The sequence below is a fragment of the Leptonychotes weddellii genome, chromosome 4 (assembly GCF_054177405.1).
Source record: "Leptonychotes weddellii isolate Sample4059 chromosome 4, ASM5417740v2, whole genome shotgun sequence".
Classification (NCBI taxonomy): Eukaryota; Metazoa; Chordata; class Mammalia; order Carnivora; family Phocidae; genus Leptonychotes; species Leptonychotes weddellii.
Window position 1 is genome coordinate 26,524,288 of NC_138372.1, and position 17,340 is coordinate 26,541,627.

The 17,340-nt window shown below is 43.2% G+C and overlaps 1 protein-coding gene across 1 annotated transcript; it reads right to left on the minus strand.

The window, feature by feature from the left end:
- Window positions 1-5,687: 5,687 nt before the first annotated feature.
- SNIP1 (Smad nuclear interacting protein 1) lies at window positions 5,688-17,017 on the minus strand. Its single transcript, XM_006739809.3, has 4 exons — window positions 16,724-17,017; window positions 15,375-15,477; window positions 7,768-8,366; window positions 5,688-7,169 (listed from the first exon to the last, which is right to left on the minus strand). The coding sequence occupies exons 1-4, from the start codon at window positions 16,948-16,950 to the stop codon at window positions 6,905-6,907; spliced, it is 1,194 nt and encodes a 397-aa protein (XP_006739872.1). The 5' UTR covers window positions 16,951-17,017; the 3' UTR covers window positions 5,688-6,904.
- Between the last annotated feature and the right edge of the window lie 323 nt (window positions 17,018-17,340).

A 17,340-nucleotide genomic window follows, 5' to 3' on the forward strand; every position in this document is an offset into this window, starting at 1 on the left:
ACATAATAATCCTTTATTTACCCACTGTTTCCCATCTTTTTGTCTTTCTGCTGCATTCTGGATAGTTTCTCTTGTGTGTTGATCTTGTAACCTGAAATCTTGTTGAGGTCCCTTGTTAATTCTAGAAGGGTTTTACTGCAGATTCCTTGGGATTTTTTACATAGACAATCATTTCATCTGCAAATAAGGTTGTTGGGTTCCCCCCCGCTTTCCAATCTATATGCTTTTTATTTCTTTTTCTTGCCTTACTGTGCTGGGTAGGCCTTCCAGTTCTACACTGAATAAGAGTGGTCACAGTAGACATCCTTGACTCCTTCCCTATCTTAGAAGGAAAGTATTCAGTCTTTCACCATTAAGTACATTAGCTGTAGGATTTTTGTAGACGCTCTTTATTGAGGAAGCTCCCCCTCTACTTTTGGTTTACTGATGGTTTTTTATCATGAATGGATATTGAATTTTGTCAAATGCTTTTTTCTACACCAATGGACATGATCATTTTTTCTCTAGCCTCTTGGGATAGTGGATTATATAGATTTATTTCCATATGTTAAACCAGTCTTGCATATCTGGAATAAAACTCACTTGGTCATGTTGTCTAATTCTTTTTATATATGCTGGATTCAATTTGCTAATATCCGGAATTTTTGTGGCTAAATTTCTGGGATATTGGTCTGTAGGGTTTTTGTTGTTGTTTCTTCTTCCTCTTCTCCTTCTCCTCCTTTTCCTTACCCTTTTTTTTTTTTCCTGTACTGTCCTATTTGGCCTTGATACCAAAGTAATACTGCCCTCATAAAATGAGTTAAGAAGGTACTGCCTGATATTCTAATTTCTGGCAGAGATGGTACAGAATGGTGCTAATTATTCTTAAAATTTGGTAGGCTTCTTCAGTGAAACCATCACCATCTGGGCCTAGACACTTCTTTTTGGAAAAGCTTTTTATTTTTAATTATTTTAGAAAGAAAAAGAGAGCACAAGTGGGAGGGGCAGAGGGAGAGGGAGAGAGAATCTGAAGCCGACTCCACGCTGAGCACGACCTGAGCCAAAATCAAGAGTGTGACGTTTAACCAACTGTGCCACCCAGGCACCCCTGGAAGCTTTTCCAATTAGAAATTCAGTTTCTTAAATAATTACAGGACTATTTAGATTATCTATTTCATATCAGGTGAATTTTGGTAGTTTATGGCTTTTGAGAAATTGGCCCATTTCATTTGTTAAATTTGTGTGCATGGATAATTTCTATCTTCCAGTTCACTAATTCTCCCTGAAGCTTCTGTTAAAGCCATCCACTGATGGCTTTATAGTTACTGTATTTCTCATTTCTAAAAGTTTTGGTTGGTCTTTTAAAAAATTTCCATTTTGCTTGCTGCCATTTCTTGTTCCCTCTATTTTCAAGTTTATCATTTCTTTGAGAATAGTACATTTTATAGTATCTTATAATTCAAGTATCTAAGTCTTTGAGAATGAGTTTGTTATTCTTGTTGGTTCTCACCTACAGTAACTTTTCTGGTGAGCTTTAAAAAAATAATTGTATCTTTGCAGGGAAAAAACTGTGAAAGTAACTGGAGAGGAGATAAAAAAAAGTCCCTTCCTCCAAAAAGTAATTTCATTTACTTCTATCATACTTCTGGAGGCATCAATAGTGCAGGATCATCTCAAGCCAGGTTCAAGGCTTGAATTCTCCTGAGCTCCCAGGCTGCAAATCCCTGGGAGGATCTCATTTCTGATCACCTCTTTTACTCTGAAAACGATAGCCCTTTGGCATACCAGCTTTTTGTGGGAAACATCTTCTAACAGTCTATTCATTGTATGTGGGCTCTGGGTTTTGATTCTGTCCCATTCAACATAGGGTAAGGTCTGATTGGCTAGAATCAAATGTGGTTTGCCGTTAGGTCAAATGTGGTTTGATCTATGCTCCATTTCTCCCCGAATTCTTATTTATCTTCTCTTTTAACCTGATAACATTTTTACTAATTTGTCAGTTCTTGAATGCTTTCAGAAATTTTTTTGCTTATATTTTATCCAGAAGTTTTGGCTTCTTGCAGCAGGAGGATTCACACACACACACACACACACACACACACACACAAATAGCTTAGGCCATCATTAACAGAAACCAGAAGTCTCACTGTTTCCCCTATTGAACTTCTGAGCGCTTCCAAAACCTCATTAGTTTATCACCTCAGGCATTTCTAAGTGCTAGCCTCTCTGCCTAGAAATATTGCTTTCTTTCCTCAACCCCACTGACCTCTTCTGGCTCTTCATTCTTCTCTGACTCCTGAGGCTTTGTTAAATCCTATTTCTCTATGCTTCCACAATCCCCAATGCTGCTCCTATCTAGCACTGTCTGTAGCTGCTAGTTATATTGCTCTGCAAGGGCCAGACCTTGTACATCTCACAACTACATAAGAGGCAGTATATCACAGTGGGTAAGAGTGTGGCACCTGGAACCAGAGTAAGTTTGAATCCCGGTGTGACCTTAACTTCTCTGTGCCTCGGTTTTTGCATCTGCAAAATAGAAATAATAATACAAGCTTGCATTAATGCTCATGAAAAATGGTTAGAAGTGCACCTGTACAAAGAGTGTGCTCCTAAGTTTTGGCCAACTTTATCATCGAAGTCTTAGCTCATGGCACTTGTTAGGCACCTGATTATTGAATGTTTATGTATTTTTATGAATCAACATGATGATTTCCAAACAGCTCTGACTTGGTGATTTGCTTGAGCCACTGTCTACCCCTGAAAGGCCCAACCACTGTGATTTCTTTGAACCACTATGAATCAAGAAACCTAATGTACCAGCTGTCTTTTCCCTCAAATCTGTCCACTAAGCACTGCCAGGGAGCTGGGAGGGAATAGCATAGAGCAAAGACCACTGAACCAGGACTGAGGTGATTTCTCATCCTAGCTCTACCCCTCTGCCTTGCTGTGGGACTTCAGGGAAACAGCTTCATTTTACAGAACTCTTTCCGCATACCCCACTCCAGTCCTGCTGTCCCCCGGACTGCTTGGTCTCTAACAATGCCCTCTTCTACTACGGGTTCAAAACCAACCTGTTCTCTACGGCACACCGCAAATGCCACCTCTTGCACAAGTACACTTCCAGATGACTGCTGCATTTCTAACTCACAGCTGTAATTCAGCTGTTAGCACAGTAAACTTATGCAATCGTTTGTTGGATTAACTCACTTGAACTTTAGAGTAAATGTGAACAAATCAACTGTCTTTTTCAATTATTTCCCACTTGATAAAAGGAAACTTAACCCAAAGAGACCAGATGAAGCTTTAAATTCCAAAGCTTTAATTTAAATCAAGCAGGCTTCTCGCCTGTATAAATGCACATACCCAGGAATGTTGTGGGTTCGGAATGCCATCACACAAGCCGGCATTAGCTCGCTGATGTCACACTTGGGCTTTCATTAACATGCCTTCACCCCATTCCTCGCATCCATGACTAATTTCCACAAAGGGAAGGATGTTAAAATATATAACCCTCTGTGCACTGTATCAAATAATAATCAACCTGAACTATGTATTCAGTTCTAAGCCTTTTAAAACCAAGCTATATTATATACTGACATATTCCATACACTAATACAAAAATAAATTAAAAAACCTCGTTAATGAATTGATTACTCTGCTTTCACTTATCACCAGAATACAATAAAAGTATTTGAAAGCTACGTCACCAGTTGCTCTTAATGAGGTGTCCTTTGTCCATGTCCAAATGAGGGAACTAGGTGACTAGGAAGAGGTTTGATGGGGAAAACCTGAAAATTCTGTCCAATATTTCAGCAGAACTGTAGACCAGCACAGAGGATTTGGGAGAGGGGCTCTGAAACAAAGGGCTGCTTTGTAGATAGCTTTTTTTTTTTAAGATTTTCTTTCTTTCTCTCTTTGAGAGAGAGAGACAGCATGAGCCGGGGAGGAGAAGCAGAGGCAGAGGGAGAAGCAGGATCCCCGCTGAGAAGGGAGCCCAATATGGGACTCGATCCCAGGACCCTGAGATCATGACCTGAGTCGAAGGCAGACGCTTAACGACTGAGCCACCCAGGCGTCCCGATAGCTTGGTTTTGACAGCAATGTTTTGCAGCCAGTGGGGAGAACAGGTGGAGAATAAAGAAGTTGCAAATAGCTAGGAGGAACATGAATTTCCAAGCAAAGAATTCAAGAAGAAAGCTTTAGGATTATGTCAACTTCAAATGAGAAGTCCGCCAGTGATATCTGGCTTTGGAGCTGGGCAATGTCTTTTCTTTGACCCCCCTTTTTTTTAAAGATTTTATTTATTTATGGGGCACCTGGGTGGCTCAGTCAGTTGGGCGTCTGCCTTTGCCTAGGGTCATGATCCCAGGGTCCTGGGATCGAACCCCACATTTGGCTCCCTGCTGGGGGGCGGAGCCTGCTTCTCCCTCTCCCTCTGCCCCTCCCCCTGCTTGTGCTCTCTCTCATAAATAAAATCTCTAAAAAAAAAAAGAGATTTTATGTATGAGAGCATGAGCACGCACACAAGCAGGGAGAAGGGTGAAGGGAGAGGGACAAGCAAACTCTGTGCTGAGCGAGTACCCTGATACAGGGCTTGATCCCAGGACCCTGAAATCATGACCTGAGCCAAAGTCAGACGCTTAACTGACTGAGCCACCCAGGCACCCGGACCCTCTTTCTTAAAAAAAAAAAAAAAGTATGTATGTGTGTGGGGGGGCACCTTCCCAGATGTTTGGCATTTAGAATCTCTTAATGCAAGAAGCTATTCCTCCACTAAAACAAGTTTACTTCACAATTGGGACCTCTTACTGAAGAATGTAGGCCAAATGGTCACCTATCATGCTGCCCAGCAGGATGGTGTTTGTGGCAAAACCCAAGGCTACCTGGAAGCAGTAGTAGGAGCACAAACTGAACAGGAGGCCCTGGAGGCCAGATTACTGCCTCATCCCAGAAAGACAAAGCTACTGGTCCGGATCCATCAAAGCAAAACCTACCTTTCAGACATGCACATATGCAATAGGGGGTCTACAGCAGATAGGAAAATTAGGAAAGTAGCAGTCACAGTGGCCAGTGTGTAGCACATGGGTGGGGGGGAATGCTAATGGCTCTCGTTAGAGCTTCCCTACATCTAACTGACCTCACTGAGTATTCACTCTTTAAGGGGATCTTTTCCTTTCTTTTGCACAAACACTAGTCAGCTGCCCCTCCCCACACCAGTCAGCACTTAGGCTTGAGTCCACATGGGTAGGTGGGACCTACCGTGGGTAGGTGGCAGAAAGACAATCTCACAGCATCACAAGTTTCCAAGAGGAATGGTGGGCAGCAGCACCCAGTTGCATCACTTCCCCCCCGCCTCCCAACCCACCACCACCCGAGGGCAACATAGCAGAGACAGGGATCAACCGGTACAAGAGCTGCTATGTAGAACCTGCCCCAACGCACTATTCTGGAAAGGAAAACCCCTTCGCTGCCAATTCAGAAAACACTGCTGCTTCCACAGGACCAGCACTCACTCGCTGATGTGTGAGGGTCTGGCTTCCAGAGCTGCTGCTGGCCCCAACTTCCCTATTTCCTGGTCTCGCCCCAGCACACCCTCTGCAACTACCTATGTTTACCTCAAAAATACTGATACAAAGATTCCTGTAGCTGCAAATGGACCTATAACACAAGGTCCTCTGCCAAGAAAAGATAACCCTTTGAAATGGGGCTATATTTACAAATTTTATTATTTTTTATCCCAAAAATACATACAAATGAAAACCTGCTATTCAAATGCAGGGAGGCCTTCGCCTATTTACATCACAAAACATTCTCATATGAAAATCAGTATGCAGCTCTTTCACTCACACTTTTATACACACACACACACACCACACACACACACACACACACACACACACACACACAGTATATGTAAGTAGTTATGACTTTGCTACTTACACATATTCCTCTGTGGAAAATTAGGAAACAGGGCAACTCCCTTGCTTTCCGGCCTTGGGAAAGTAAATACAACCTCTATGAACATTTTTTTAAAAAGATGAAATGTGTCAACTATACAACCTCCTTTACACATATACATACATTGTTAGAATAAAGCAAGGACCGTGCTACATAAATGACACTGTTTTGCAAAGAAGGAAAAAGATAACATTTGAATAAAAATGCAAAGTTGAACAGATATGATGATCAAAATTGTTATGTACATGCTCTATGGAGAAATCAGAATTCTCTCACAGGAAACCGATCCATGACCCATTTTAGCCTCTCATGACGTTATATCAGCACCCACTGGCGGTAGCCAGGATCTTCCTGTACAGTTGTAGGCTTCAGCAGGTTCCATAAAGCATCTGTTTAAGTCCAACAGTTAATAATGAGGTCATGTGGTAAATTCCCACCCCCCAAAAATGAAGTGCAAAATCAACTTCTGTGACTCAAGAGCTCAACCAGGTCAAAGCTTTGGTATATAATGGAGGCTGTTTTGGTGACAACCAAAGCTTAGTAAGATTCTCTGTTCAGGGGTTTGCCCCAAAACCAAAAACAAACCCAGTCCACAAAGTTTAACAACTATATAAATAAAGTAACTGTACAAAGAGAACAAGCCACAATTCCCCTTGAACCAAGGGTTTGTAGTTTCCTAGGCAGCAGTTCTGAAAGCACCAACTAAAGCCACGATGCTTCTACTGAAACACGATGTGTTGGGTGAGACTGTTTTGAAAACAAATGCCCACAGGCAAGGGGCTGTTGTGCCACAGAAAAAAGTTCAACCAAACAGAAGTCAGTTTTCTCATACTATAACAGAAGGTGATCAGCAACAGAGGAAAGACTTAAGGCATTAAGAGGCATTACAGAGAGAACCATGGTGCTCTCTGACTCAATCCCAAAACCTTTAAAGAAAGGTCTTTCCAGAGTTTGAGCTGTTAGTTTGCTAGCTGTCAGATACTTCCTCCTCCTCCTCGTCATCCTCATCTTCTTTCCTGTCTACTTCAGAGGTGTCGGAGGACTCGTGAAGCAGGACATACTCTCTGCTGCTGAACCCAAATTTAAGTACATCCTTTTCCTTTAGTTCATAGTATCTCTGTGGCTCGATGCGCTTGTTGTTCAAGAACGTTCCATTGCCTGAGCCAAGGTCAATGATGTAGGGCCTCACCCTTCGGCCAACTGTCCCATCAGCACGGGTATATTCCACAAGCCTAGCAGAGATAAAAGAGAGAAACTTGTGAGCAAAATCCCACCTCAGACCATCCAGCATTTTGCCTACATGATGTAAATTACCTGGCTTGAACACAGTTCAAGTCCAAACTCTAGGAAATCAAGGGGAAGGTATGGCCTTGGATCTAGAAATTGGGAGCAAGTTAAATATACTTAAGAGAAAAGGCGAGAACTGGTTGCTGAGGGAGTAGGGGAGGGAAATTCGTGGTAGATTAAAAATTTTAAATCAGAATCCAAGAACTCTTGCCATGATTAAGAAAACACGTTTTGTGTTGTTTATAATCAAGATAAACCTGTATTTCAACATATTTTAGCTCCTGTCCCAATGGGAATAAAGTAGTGGATTCTGATGTCAGAGTCAAGGCAGGATTCAAAATCTGGATCTCTGACACCAAATGTGATGCTTTTAGACACATGTAAGTGATTATTCAAAGGGTGGCTAGATTCATAATCCTAAAACGAAGATTAGATCTGAGGAGTATGGGATTCTTCTGCATACACGTGTACACAAATGTTAGTAATCCTGAGACTCTCAGCTTCTACACACACTTCTGGTTCTTCCTGCAAACGCACACTCACCGATACTGAAAGACCGCGTGCTGTTTCGAGCAGGAGGGATGATCGATTGGGATGTCCGCTATGCGGCGGTGCCGGCCCAGGAGGTAGGCGCTCTGCCGATGGATGTACATGACAGGAAGCACCTCGTCATTTTTAAAGGGGTAGAGGCGCCATCGTTTTTTGGGGATACGTGCTTCTGGGGGCTCACTATACTTAATGACGACACCCCGGAAGGTGTTGGTGTCCTCAAGAAGTGCCCCAGAGAGTTCAAAGCTTGGCTTTTCTTTAGCGGGTGCCTCTTTGTCTTTACTGTTGCCACCAGGTCGGGGAACCAACTCCTGAGACTCATTACCACCAGCACTAACTTCGTTCTTCTGGCGATTCTCCCGTCTTCGGGCGTTGTAAAACTCCCGCTCTGCGTCCTGAGCCTGTAGATTATGAATGTCTCGGTCCCGTCCCTGAGCCTGCCCACTCCCAGGCCTCTCATTAGAGCTTCTCCTCTGGTGGGAATGGCCCCTGTGTCTGTCGTGGTCACTGTTTCTAGCTCGCCTGTGTTCCTGGCCCGATGATTCCCGGTGCTGCCGTTCCTCCCGTCCTCTCCGGGGATGATCCTCACGTTCCTGAAATTCAAAGAGATCCAGTAAACAAAAGGCAGTCCACATTCTGTGAACAAGATGCATTCAAAAAGCCATTTGTGATTTGGACTTTGGCATTCAGAGCAAAATGTCCCACAGAAACAAGGTTAGCAGTGGTGGTTGTATTCCCTTGCAAGGCTACACAAACTATTTCCACACTGTCACCCGACTACAGTTCTAACGCTGCAAGTCCAGGTTCAGAGCCCTAGAAACTTGAGGAGCTATAGGCACACTCATTGGGAAGCATATACAGAAAACAGAACTAACAGAGCTAAGTAGTCATGTACAAGATAAACATGTAAAGAAAAAAAACTAGTTTTCTCTTACGTCAAAAATGAAAATGTAATAATTTTAAAAGATCTCATTTCAACAGTAACAAAAATTGTTCAATACCAAGGAAGACACTTAAGTATGTAAGACATGTAAGAAACCTGTAAAAATTTATTGATATTTTTTTAAAGATCTCAAAAAAATTAATAAACATATCATGGTTTCTTGGAAAAGACTATTGAAAATCAGCCTTGTAGAAACTGCAACACATAACATCTATTAATATACCAATAAGAAAATAAATCAGTAAGAAAGACAATTCAACAGAAAAAAAATGGGCAAAGGATATTAGTAATTTTCCTAGGAAGTAAGTATCTAATGAACACATGAATATAATAAACTTATCCTTACTAATAACCAAAACATCAGAGTTCAAGAGGAAGTCTTGCACGCTATGAGCAAGGCTACCCCACCTGGAAAAGATAAAGAGGAAATCCTGAGCACTGAAATCTCACTGCCTCCCCTGCTCCCAAGGCCTTCTCCCTGCTATACACAGGGATCAAGTACAGGCCTGCTTGTTCAGAGCAGGACTCAGTTTTTCTAGACTTCCTAGCCTCCAAAGACAAGCATCAAGAGGGAGGCTCAGACACCCATCCCTCCTACCTTAAGATACTCACAAGCTTGCCAACACCACCTACCAAACTAATCTCATTATGCCCTTTATCCCTCATTAAATGAGTCACTAAAAGAAGCCACGGACTCTAGGTCATCACCCCCACCTCCCTTGTATTCTAATCCCCGTAAGACTGTACATCCACTATTCCAATGACCAATTATTTTCAGTCCTCATTTTATTTTTTTTAAGATTTTTTTTTATTTATTTGCGAGAGAGAGAATGAGAGACAGAGAGCATGAGAGGGAAGAGGGTCAGAGGGAGAAGCAGACTCCCTGCTGAGCAGGGAGCCCGATGTGGGACTCCATCCTGGGACTCCAGGATCATGACCTAAGCCGAAGGCAGTCGCTTAACCAACTGAGCCACCCAGGTGCCCCAGTCCTCATTTTAAAGAGGCATAGACCGTGGCTCCTAGGTGGCTCAGTCAGTTAAGCGTCGAACTCTTGATTTCAGCTCAGGTCATGATCTCAGGGTCGTGAGATTGAGCCCCATATCGGGCTCCATGCTCAGTGGGAAGTCTGCTGGAGATTCTCTCTCCCTCTGCTCCTGCCCTACCCCATCGCACAGGGTAAGTAAATAAAGATGGGTAGACCAGCCAAAATTAGTAAAAACCATGGAAAAGGATATGACTAATCATATAACCAAATAACACAAAATAACTAAGATTTCAATTATTGGTAAGTAGGATAATATATATAATATGGTTCCTTTTTAAAAAATTTAAAAGATTTTATTTATTTGAGAGAGGAGAGAGAAAGCATGAGCAGCGGGAGGGGCAGAGGGAGAAGCAGGCTCCCTGCTGAGCAGACAGCCCAATGCAGGGCTTGATCCCATGGATCGTAACCCAAGCCGAAGGCAGAGGCTTAACCAACTGAGCCACCCATGCGCCCCACGGTTCCTTTTTTGAATTAAAAACTTTGCATGGAAAACACACAGTGATGCATACTAAAACAAAGGAAAAAAAGAGAACATAAGTATAACAGAGTCTTGAAGTATAAATATCAAGTTATTAGAATGGTTGCCTCTGGGGACTTAGGAGATTTTTTGGGGGGGGAGCCTGCAATTTTGGGGATAATGGGAGAAGTAAACATACACTACATATCCCATACTCTCACTTTTTACTTTATGTACTTCTGCATTATTACAATGAGCACGTAATCAATAAATTTATTTTTTAAACTGTGGTTCAGGTGTAGAGAAGAGAATGCCTGCAAGCACAAGAGATGCTTAAGTCAGGGGCTGCGTGCATTCCTCCTTAGGATTAACCCATGTGAAAGTCACTTAGTGTCAACCGCCTGTCAAGCCCTTTTGCTTGAGAGCCATTTCCAAGTTTCCAGCTGATTAACACACAGAAATTAGCTTTTAAGGAGATAATATGAGGTAAGGAGGGAAGTTAACATAGATAAGCAAATGAAGATACATCAAAACAGCAATAAACACAGAAAAGTTCCATTTTAGGGATGCCTGGGTGGCTCAGTCGGTTAGGTATCTGCCTTGGGCTCAGGTCATGATCCTAGGGTCCTGGAATGGAGTCCTGCATTGGGCTCTTTATTCAGCAGAGAGCCTGCCGCTCCCCCTGCTTGTGCTCACTCTCCAATTCTCTCTCTCTCTGACAAATAAATAAATAACATCTCTAAAAAAAAAGAAAGAAAGAAAAGAAAAGCTCCATTCTAAAAGTCCCAGGATTTACTGTAAAATGTTGATTTAGAAACCACAGGTAAAGAGCTGCCAGTTGTACACTGGAAAAAAACAAAAACCAAAAAAACGAAAAAAACCACAAGTGGATGACAGGCCTCATCTGGGTGGTGTGGTTCTGGGAGCTGCATTCTGAGATAGCTAAAGCAGTACCTGATCAATTCACACTGCACACCACCCAGGCTGTCTGGCTTTGTATCTTTAAGATACTAGAAAGCTGGCCCACAGTCTCTCAAAATAACAGGAAAATCCATTTTCTTTTTTTAAGATTTTATTTATTTATTTCACAGAGAGACACAGCGAGAGAGGGAACACAAGCAGGGGGAGTGGGAGAGGGAGAAGCAGGCTTCCCGCCAAGCAGGGAGCCCGATGTGGGGCTCAATCCCAGGACGCTGGGATCATGACCTGAGCTAAAGGCAGATGCTTAACGACTGAACTACCCAGGCGCCCCAGAAAATCCATTTTCTTTTTTCTCTCTCTTATTTTTTTTAAAGATTTTATTTATTTATTTGACAGAGAGAGACAGCGAGAGAGGGAACACAAGCAGGGGGAGTGGAGGTGGGAGAAGCAGGCTTCCCGCCGAGCAGGGAGCCCAATGTGGGGCTCGATCCCAGGACCCTGGGATCATGACCTGAGCCAAAGGCAGACGCTTAACGACTGAGCCACCCAGGCGCCCCGGAAAATCCATTTTCTTTTTTCTTTTAATATTTTATTTATTTATTTGACAGAGAGAGAGACAGCGAGAGAGGGAACACAAGGAGGGGGAGTGGAGGAGGGAGAAACAGGCTTCCCGCTGAGCAGGGAGCCCGACGCGGGGCTCGATCCCAGGACCCCAGGATCATGACCTGAGCCGAAGGCAGACGCTCAACAACTGAGCCACCCAGGTGCCCCAAAAATCCATTTTCTTAATGTCTATCTGCACACTGTAACACAGAGTTTCTTTAAAAAGATTGAATGCTTGTCTCTCAAGATAAGGGGCAAAGCAAGGGTATCTGCTCTCACTACTCTCATTCAACACAGTGCTGGAAGTCCTAGTTAGTACAATAAAGCAAGACAAGGAAATACAATGCATAGAGATTGTAAAGGAAGAAATAAAACTGTCCCTATGTGAAGATATGACTGTCTATGTAAAAAAAATCCCAAGAAATCTACAAAAAACCCTCCTGGACTAAATAAGTTGAGTTCAGTGAGGTCACAGGATATAAGAAAAACACAGAAAAATGAATTATACTTCTATAGATTAGCAACGAACATGTGGACCAAAATTTAAAGTATCACTTATAATCATTCCCCCAAGAAAAAACTTTGTGTAAATCTAATAAAACATATATAGAACTTAAGTGCTAAAAACTACAAACGCTGAAGAAAAAAAATCAAAGATCTAAATAAATGACTTATACATTGTTCATGGATTGGAAGATTTGATATGATAAAAAGCCAATTTTGGGGGCGCCTATGTGGCTCAGTCGGTTAAGCGTCTGCCTTCGGCTCAGGTCATGATCCCAGCGTCCTGGGATCGAGTCCGACATCGGGCTCCCTGCTCAGTGGCGAGCCTGCTTCTCCCTCTCACTCTGCCTGCCGCTCCCCCTGCTTGTGCATGCACGCTGTCTCACTCTATCTCTGTCAAATAAATAAGTTCTTTGGGGCGCCTGGGTGGCTCAATCGTTAAGCATCTGCCTTCAGCTCAGGTCATGGTCCCAGGGTCCTGGGATCGAGCCCCACATCGGGCTCCCTGCTTGGCGGGAAGCCTGCTTCTCCCTCTCCCACTCCCCCTGCTTGTGTTCCCTCTCTCGCTGTGTCTCTCTGTGAAATAAATATAATCTTTAAATAAATAAATAAATACATTCATTCATTCATTAACAACAAGAACAAAAAAGCCAATTCTCTGAAATACAGCCTCCTGCAATTTCTACCCAAATTCTAGCAAGATTTTTTTTTATATAGACAAGATTGTTCTAAAATGTATATGGAAAGGCAAAGGAACTAGTATAGCTAAACAATTTTTAAGAAGAAAAGGAGAAGAACTCGTCCACCCAATTTCAAGACTTACTATATAGCGACAGTAATCAAGACTGTGTGGTACTGGCAGAATGACAGAGATCAATGGAACAAAACAGAGAAGCAGAAATAAACCCAAACACATATTTCCAACTGATTTTTGATGAAGAAGCAAAAGCAATTCAAGGGAAGAAAGACAGCCTTTTCAAAAAATGGTGCCACAGCAAGTGAACATTCATAGGCAAAAAAAATGAACCTCAACCCAAGGCTCACGCCTTATATCAAAACAAACTCAAAATAAATCATGAACTTAAATGTAAAACTTTGAGGAAAAAACATACCTTCGGGATCTAGAGTTAGGCAAAAAGTTCTTAGACATGACACCGAAAGCACAATCCATAAAAAGCAAAGTGGAGGGACACCTGGGTAGCTCAGTCAGTTAAGCCTCTGCCTTCAGCTCAAGTCATGATCCCAGAGTCCTGGGATTGAGCCCAATGGGCTCCTTGCTCAGCAGGAAGCCTGCTTCTCCCTCTGCCTGTCATTCTCCCTGCTTGTGCGCATGCTCTCTCTGACAAATAAATAAATAAAATCTTTTAGAAATAATGAAAAAAACTTAAAAAAAAGGAAAAGTTGATAAACTGGACTTCATGACAATTTAACATTTTTACTCTGAGAAAACCCCGGCTGAGTGAATAAAAAGACAAACTACAAATTGGAGAGAACTATTTGCAAACCATGTACCCAAAATGGTCTAGTAACATAGAACTCTACAAACAGAACAGTTAAGAAAGCAAAAAAATCCAAGTAGAAAATAGGCAAAAGATTATGAAGCGACATTTCACCTGAGAGGATATACAGAGGGCAAGTAAGCAGATTGCTCAAAGGGAAATGCAAATTAAAATCACAATGAGAGGTAAAATCACAATGAGATGGGCACCTGGCTGGCTCAGCTGGTAGAGCATGGGACTTTAGATCTCAGGGTTGTGAGTTCAAGCCCCACGATGTGTGTGGAACCTACTTAAAATTAAAAATAAAAAGTAAATAAAATCACAATATCACTACACATCTATTGGAATGGCTGAAACAAAAAATAACGTCAACACCAAATGCTGATGAGGATGCAGAGAAACTGCATCATGCACAATACAGGTGGGAATGTAAAATGGTACAGTCACTGTTAAGGACTGAATCGTGTCCCCCCCAAATTAATATGTCTAGGTCCCAACCACCGTCCTCAGAATTTAACCATTTTTGTGGGGTTTTTTGCTTTTGTTTTTGTTTTTTATTGAGATAAGGTCTTTAAAGACGTGATTAAGTTAAGATGACAGCAAATCCCTAATCCAGTATGACTGGTGTCCTTATATGAAGAGGAAGAGACACCAAGGATATAAGCCCACAGAGGACTGGCCACATGAGGACAGAGACAAGAAGGTAGCATGTGCAAGCCAAGGAAAGAGGCCTCAGAAGAAACAAAACCTGCTGACACCTTGATCTTGGACTTTAGCCTCCAGAGTTGTGAGAAAATTAATTTCTGTTGTTTAAGGTATCCAGTCTGTGGTACTTTGTTATGGAAGCCCTAGCAAACTAACATAGCCACTCAGTTTGGCGTGCAATTACCATACATTCTAACAATTGCACTCCTGGGCATTCATCCCAGAAAAATGAAGAGGTGTTCACACAAAAACCTGTACACAAATGTTACATAGCAACCTTATATATAACAGCCAAAAACTGGAAACAACCCAGATGTTCTTTAATGGGTAAATGGTTAAATCCACAAAACTGAGTATCACTCAGCAATAAAAAGGAATGAGCTACTGACAGATACAACAACCTGAGTGAATCTCCAAAGAACTGCACTGAGTGAAAAAAGCCAATCTCTAAAGGTTACATGTATGATTCTATTTACATAACGTTCTTGAAGTGACAACATTATAGAGACAGAGAACAGATTAGAAGTTGCCAGGACTTGAGGGGTAAGGGTGGGAGAGAAGTGGGTAAGACTACACAAGGGCAACATGATGGATCCTTGTGGTGATGGAAATGTTCTGTATCGTGACTATAGCGATGTCAGTATTCTCCCTGTGATAGTGTACTGGAATTCTGTAAGATGTTACCAGTGGGAAAAATAGAGTAAAGAGTATACCTCTGTATTTTTTTTTTAACCACGGAATGTAAATCAACAATTACCTCAAAATAAAAAAAGTTTAACAAAACAAGCAGGAAAAAAAAAAAAACAACCCAGTTTCTAGAAAAACCCATCGCAGATACAGGTAAACACATATGATTATGTATTTGTTATGACGGGAAGAGGTTCTAGATTTGGACCTGGTATCCAAACATCTCAATCCACTTACCTGTTTCACTTTGACTGTTGAGTGGTGAGGACTTCGGCTTCTCTTACTCCGAGGAGACTTGCTTCTTCTCCCTGAGGACTTGTTTTTCTTTTTGGCTGGGGACCTTTTCAGAGCATGGTACACACAGGGTTTTATCTCAATTTCCCTTCCCCCATATAAATTCACTTCAAGTATCAGGCTTACCTACTAACACAAACAGCACATTTGTGAAGGGCTCTGCTTTTCATATTAATGGAGGCAGGAGCTTCACTCTCCAGCCCTGACATCTTCCTTGCGTTCCAGACCCACATACATGGCTGCCTACTGAACCTTCTCACAGAGCATAACGCTCACTTCCCAACCCGTCAAAACCCTTTCCTCCCACAGTCTCTGCCATCTCAGTAACTGGTACCACCATCCACCCTGTTCCTCAAGACAGAAACCTAGAAAACACCCTTGACTCTTTTTTCTCTCACCACCAATAGCTCCCCACTCCCACCCGCCACAACCACATCAATCCATCAGGGAGTCCTCTGGCTCCATCTCCTCCCTCTCCCACCTCACTCCTATCACTGTCCTTGATCAATAGACAATTGTCCCCCCTATTTCTAGAACAATCACATTAATTCTGCTTCAGGTTCTTTGCACGCATTGTTTCCTCAGCCTGGATCTTTACGAGGCTAGATTATTCTTATCATTCGGGTCTCAACTCAAATGGCACCTTTTCAGAGAAGGCCTTCTCTCACTTCCCTTCAAACTCTATCACACTCCTGTTTTAACCTCTTCTTTAATCTAATACTTGTTACTAACTGAAACTATTTTATCTGCTTGTTATTTTGTCTCAAGGCGAGAGCGCATCAATTTCGCCAGGGCGAAGACAATCTATCTTGTTCACCCTTGAGGCCCCTGTACCTAGGGCAGTCTTTAGCATGCAGTAAAACTATGCTGAAGGAATAAATTAACGAGCCCAGCTTTCTTCCAAATCCCTACCAGGTAGATCGCCTAGGCTCTCAACGTGGAAACCTTTTGGGGCAGATAATTGGAAAGCCAACGCCAGCACTCCATTTGCAGGCAGATGGGGAAATCCTTTGATTTCAACTCGATCAGTGCTATCTGCTGGGCCCTACTCGGCCAAGAGCTGGGCACAGAGATGAAGAGGCGGGATCCTACCCATAAGGCATCAGGCGCTTAACGCAAGTGACAGGTACCAGAGTAAACATTCTTCAGCACAAGCACCACCGGCTCACTTCCACCACCTTAAGATTAAATCCAAGCTGCAGCGCGCAGCATTCAAGGTGTGCTTCTGACGCTAGCCCTGTCTTTTCTCGAAGAGCCGGACCCAAGTCCATCCCAGGCGCCTTTCCACTTACCGGCTACCTCCTCGGGCTCGGTTCCCGCGGTGACCAGGGCGGCCCGGCTCGCCGGCCGGAGGGGACGCGCTACCGCCGGAGGAATCTGGGCGGCGGTGGGCGGGAGGCGCGGCTTCCGGGCTGAGGCGCTCCTGCTTCACCTTCACCACCACCGCCGCCGCCACCACGTCCCCGTCGCGGTGCCTCCGCCGGCTCCCCCGCTCCCGCTCGCTCTTTACCTCCTTCATGCTGAGATACGAGCCGAGCAAAGGAAAAAGATCCGTTGCGCTCCTCTCGCTGAAGGAAATGACGGACTTGACCCCTGGACTTCCGCTTCCGGGTGCGCGCTCTCCCAGAAACCCTAGCGGCGGAGCTAAGCACGTGACTACGACTCTGCAGCGGGCGGGGCTGTCAGGACCGGCTCGGGTGGCGGGAGTTTTAAGTGTCAAAAAGAAACTTCTGGGAAAAAGCTCCCCTCGAGGCTGTTTGTTGCCGCATTATTAGTAATTACTAAATACGGAGACAATCTGAATGCCCAGCAGTAGGAAACTGTTTAGGCAACTGATGAATGGTCTGTCGCCATTCGTAACGCTGTTTATAAGTTCTGTGACAGATGGAGGAATCCCTGATTTGTTCAA

Bases quoted from the DNA above. Each gene is read 5' to 3' on its own strand.
- SNIP1 (XM_006739809.3), bottom strand. From the start codon at position 16,950: ATGAAGGAGGTAAAGAGCGAGCGGGAGCGGGGGAGCCGGCGGAGGCAC. The intron at 15,478-16,723 runs GTAAGTGGAAAG...TGCTCTGAAAAG, and splicing joins CGAGCCCGAGGAGGTAGCCG to GTCCCCAGCCAAAAAGAAAA. The intron at 8,367-15,374 runs GTAAGTGGATTG...TTTGAATTTCAG, and splicing joins CAACAGTCAAAGTGAAACAG to GAACGTGAGGATCATCCCCG.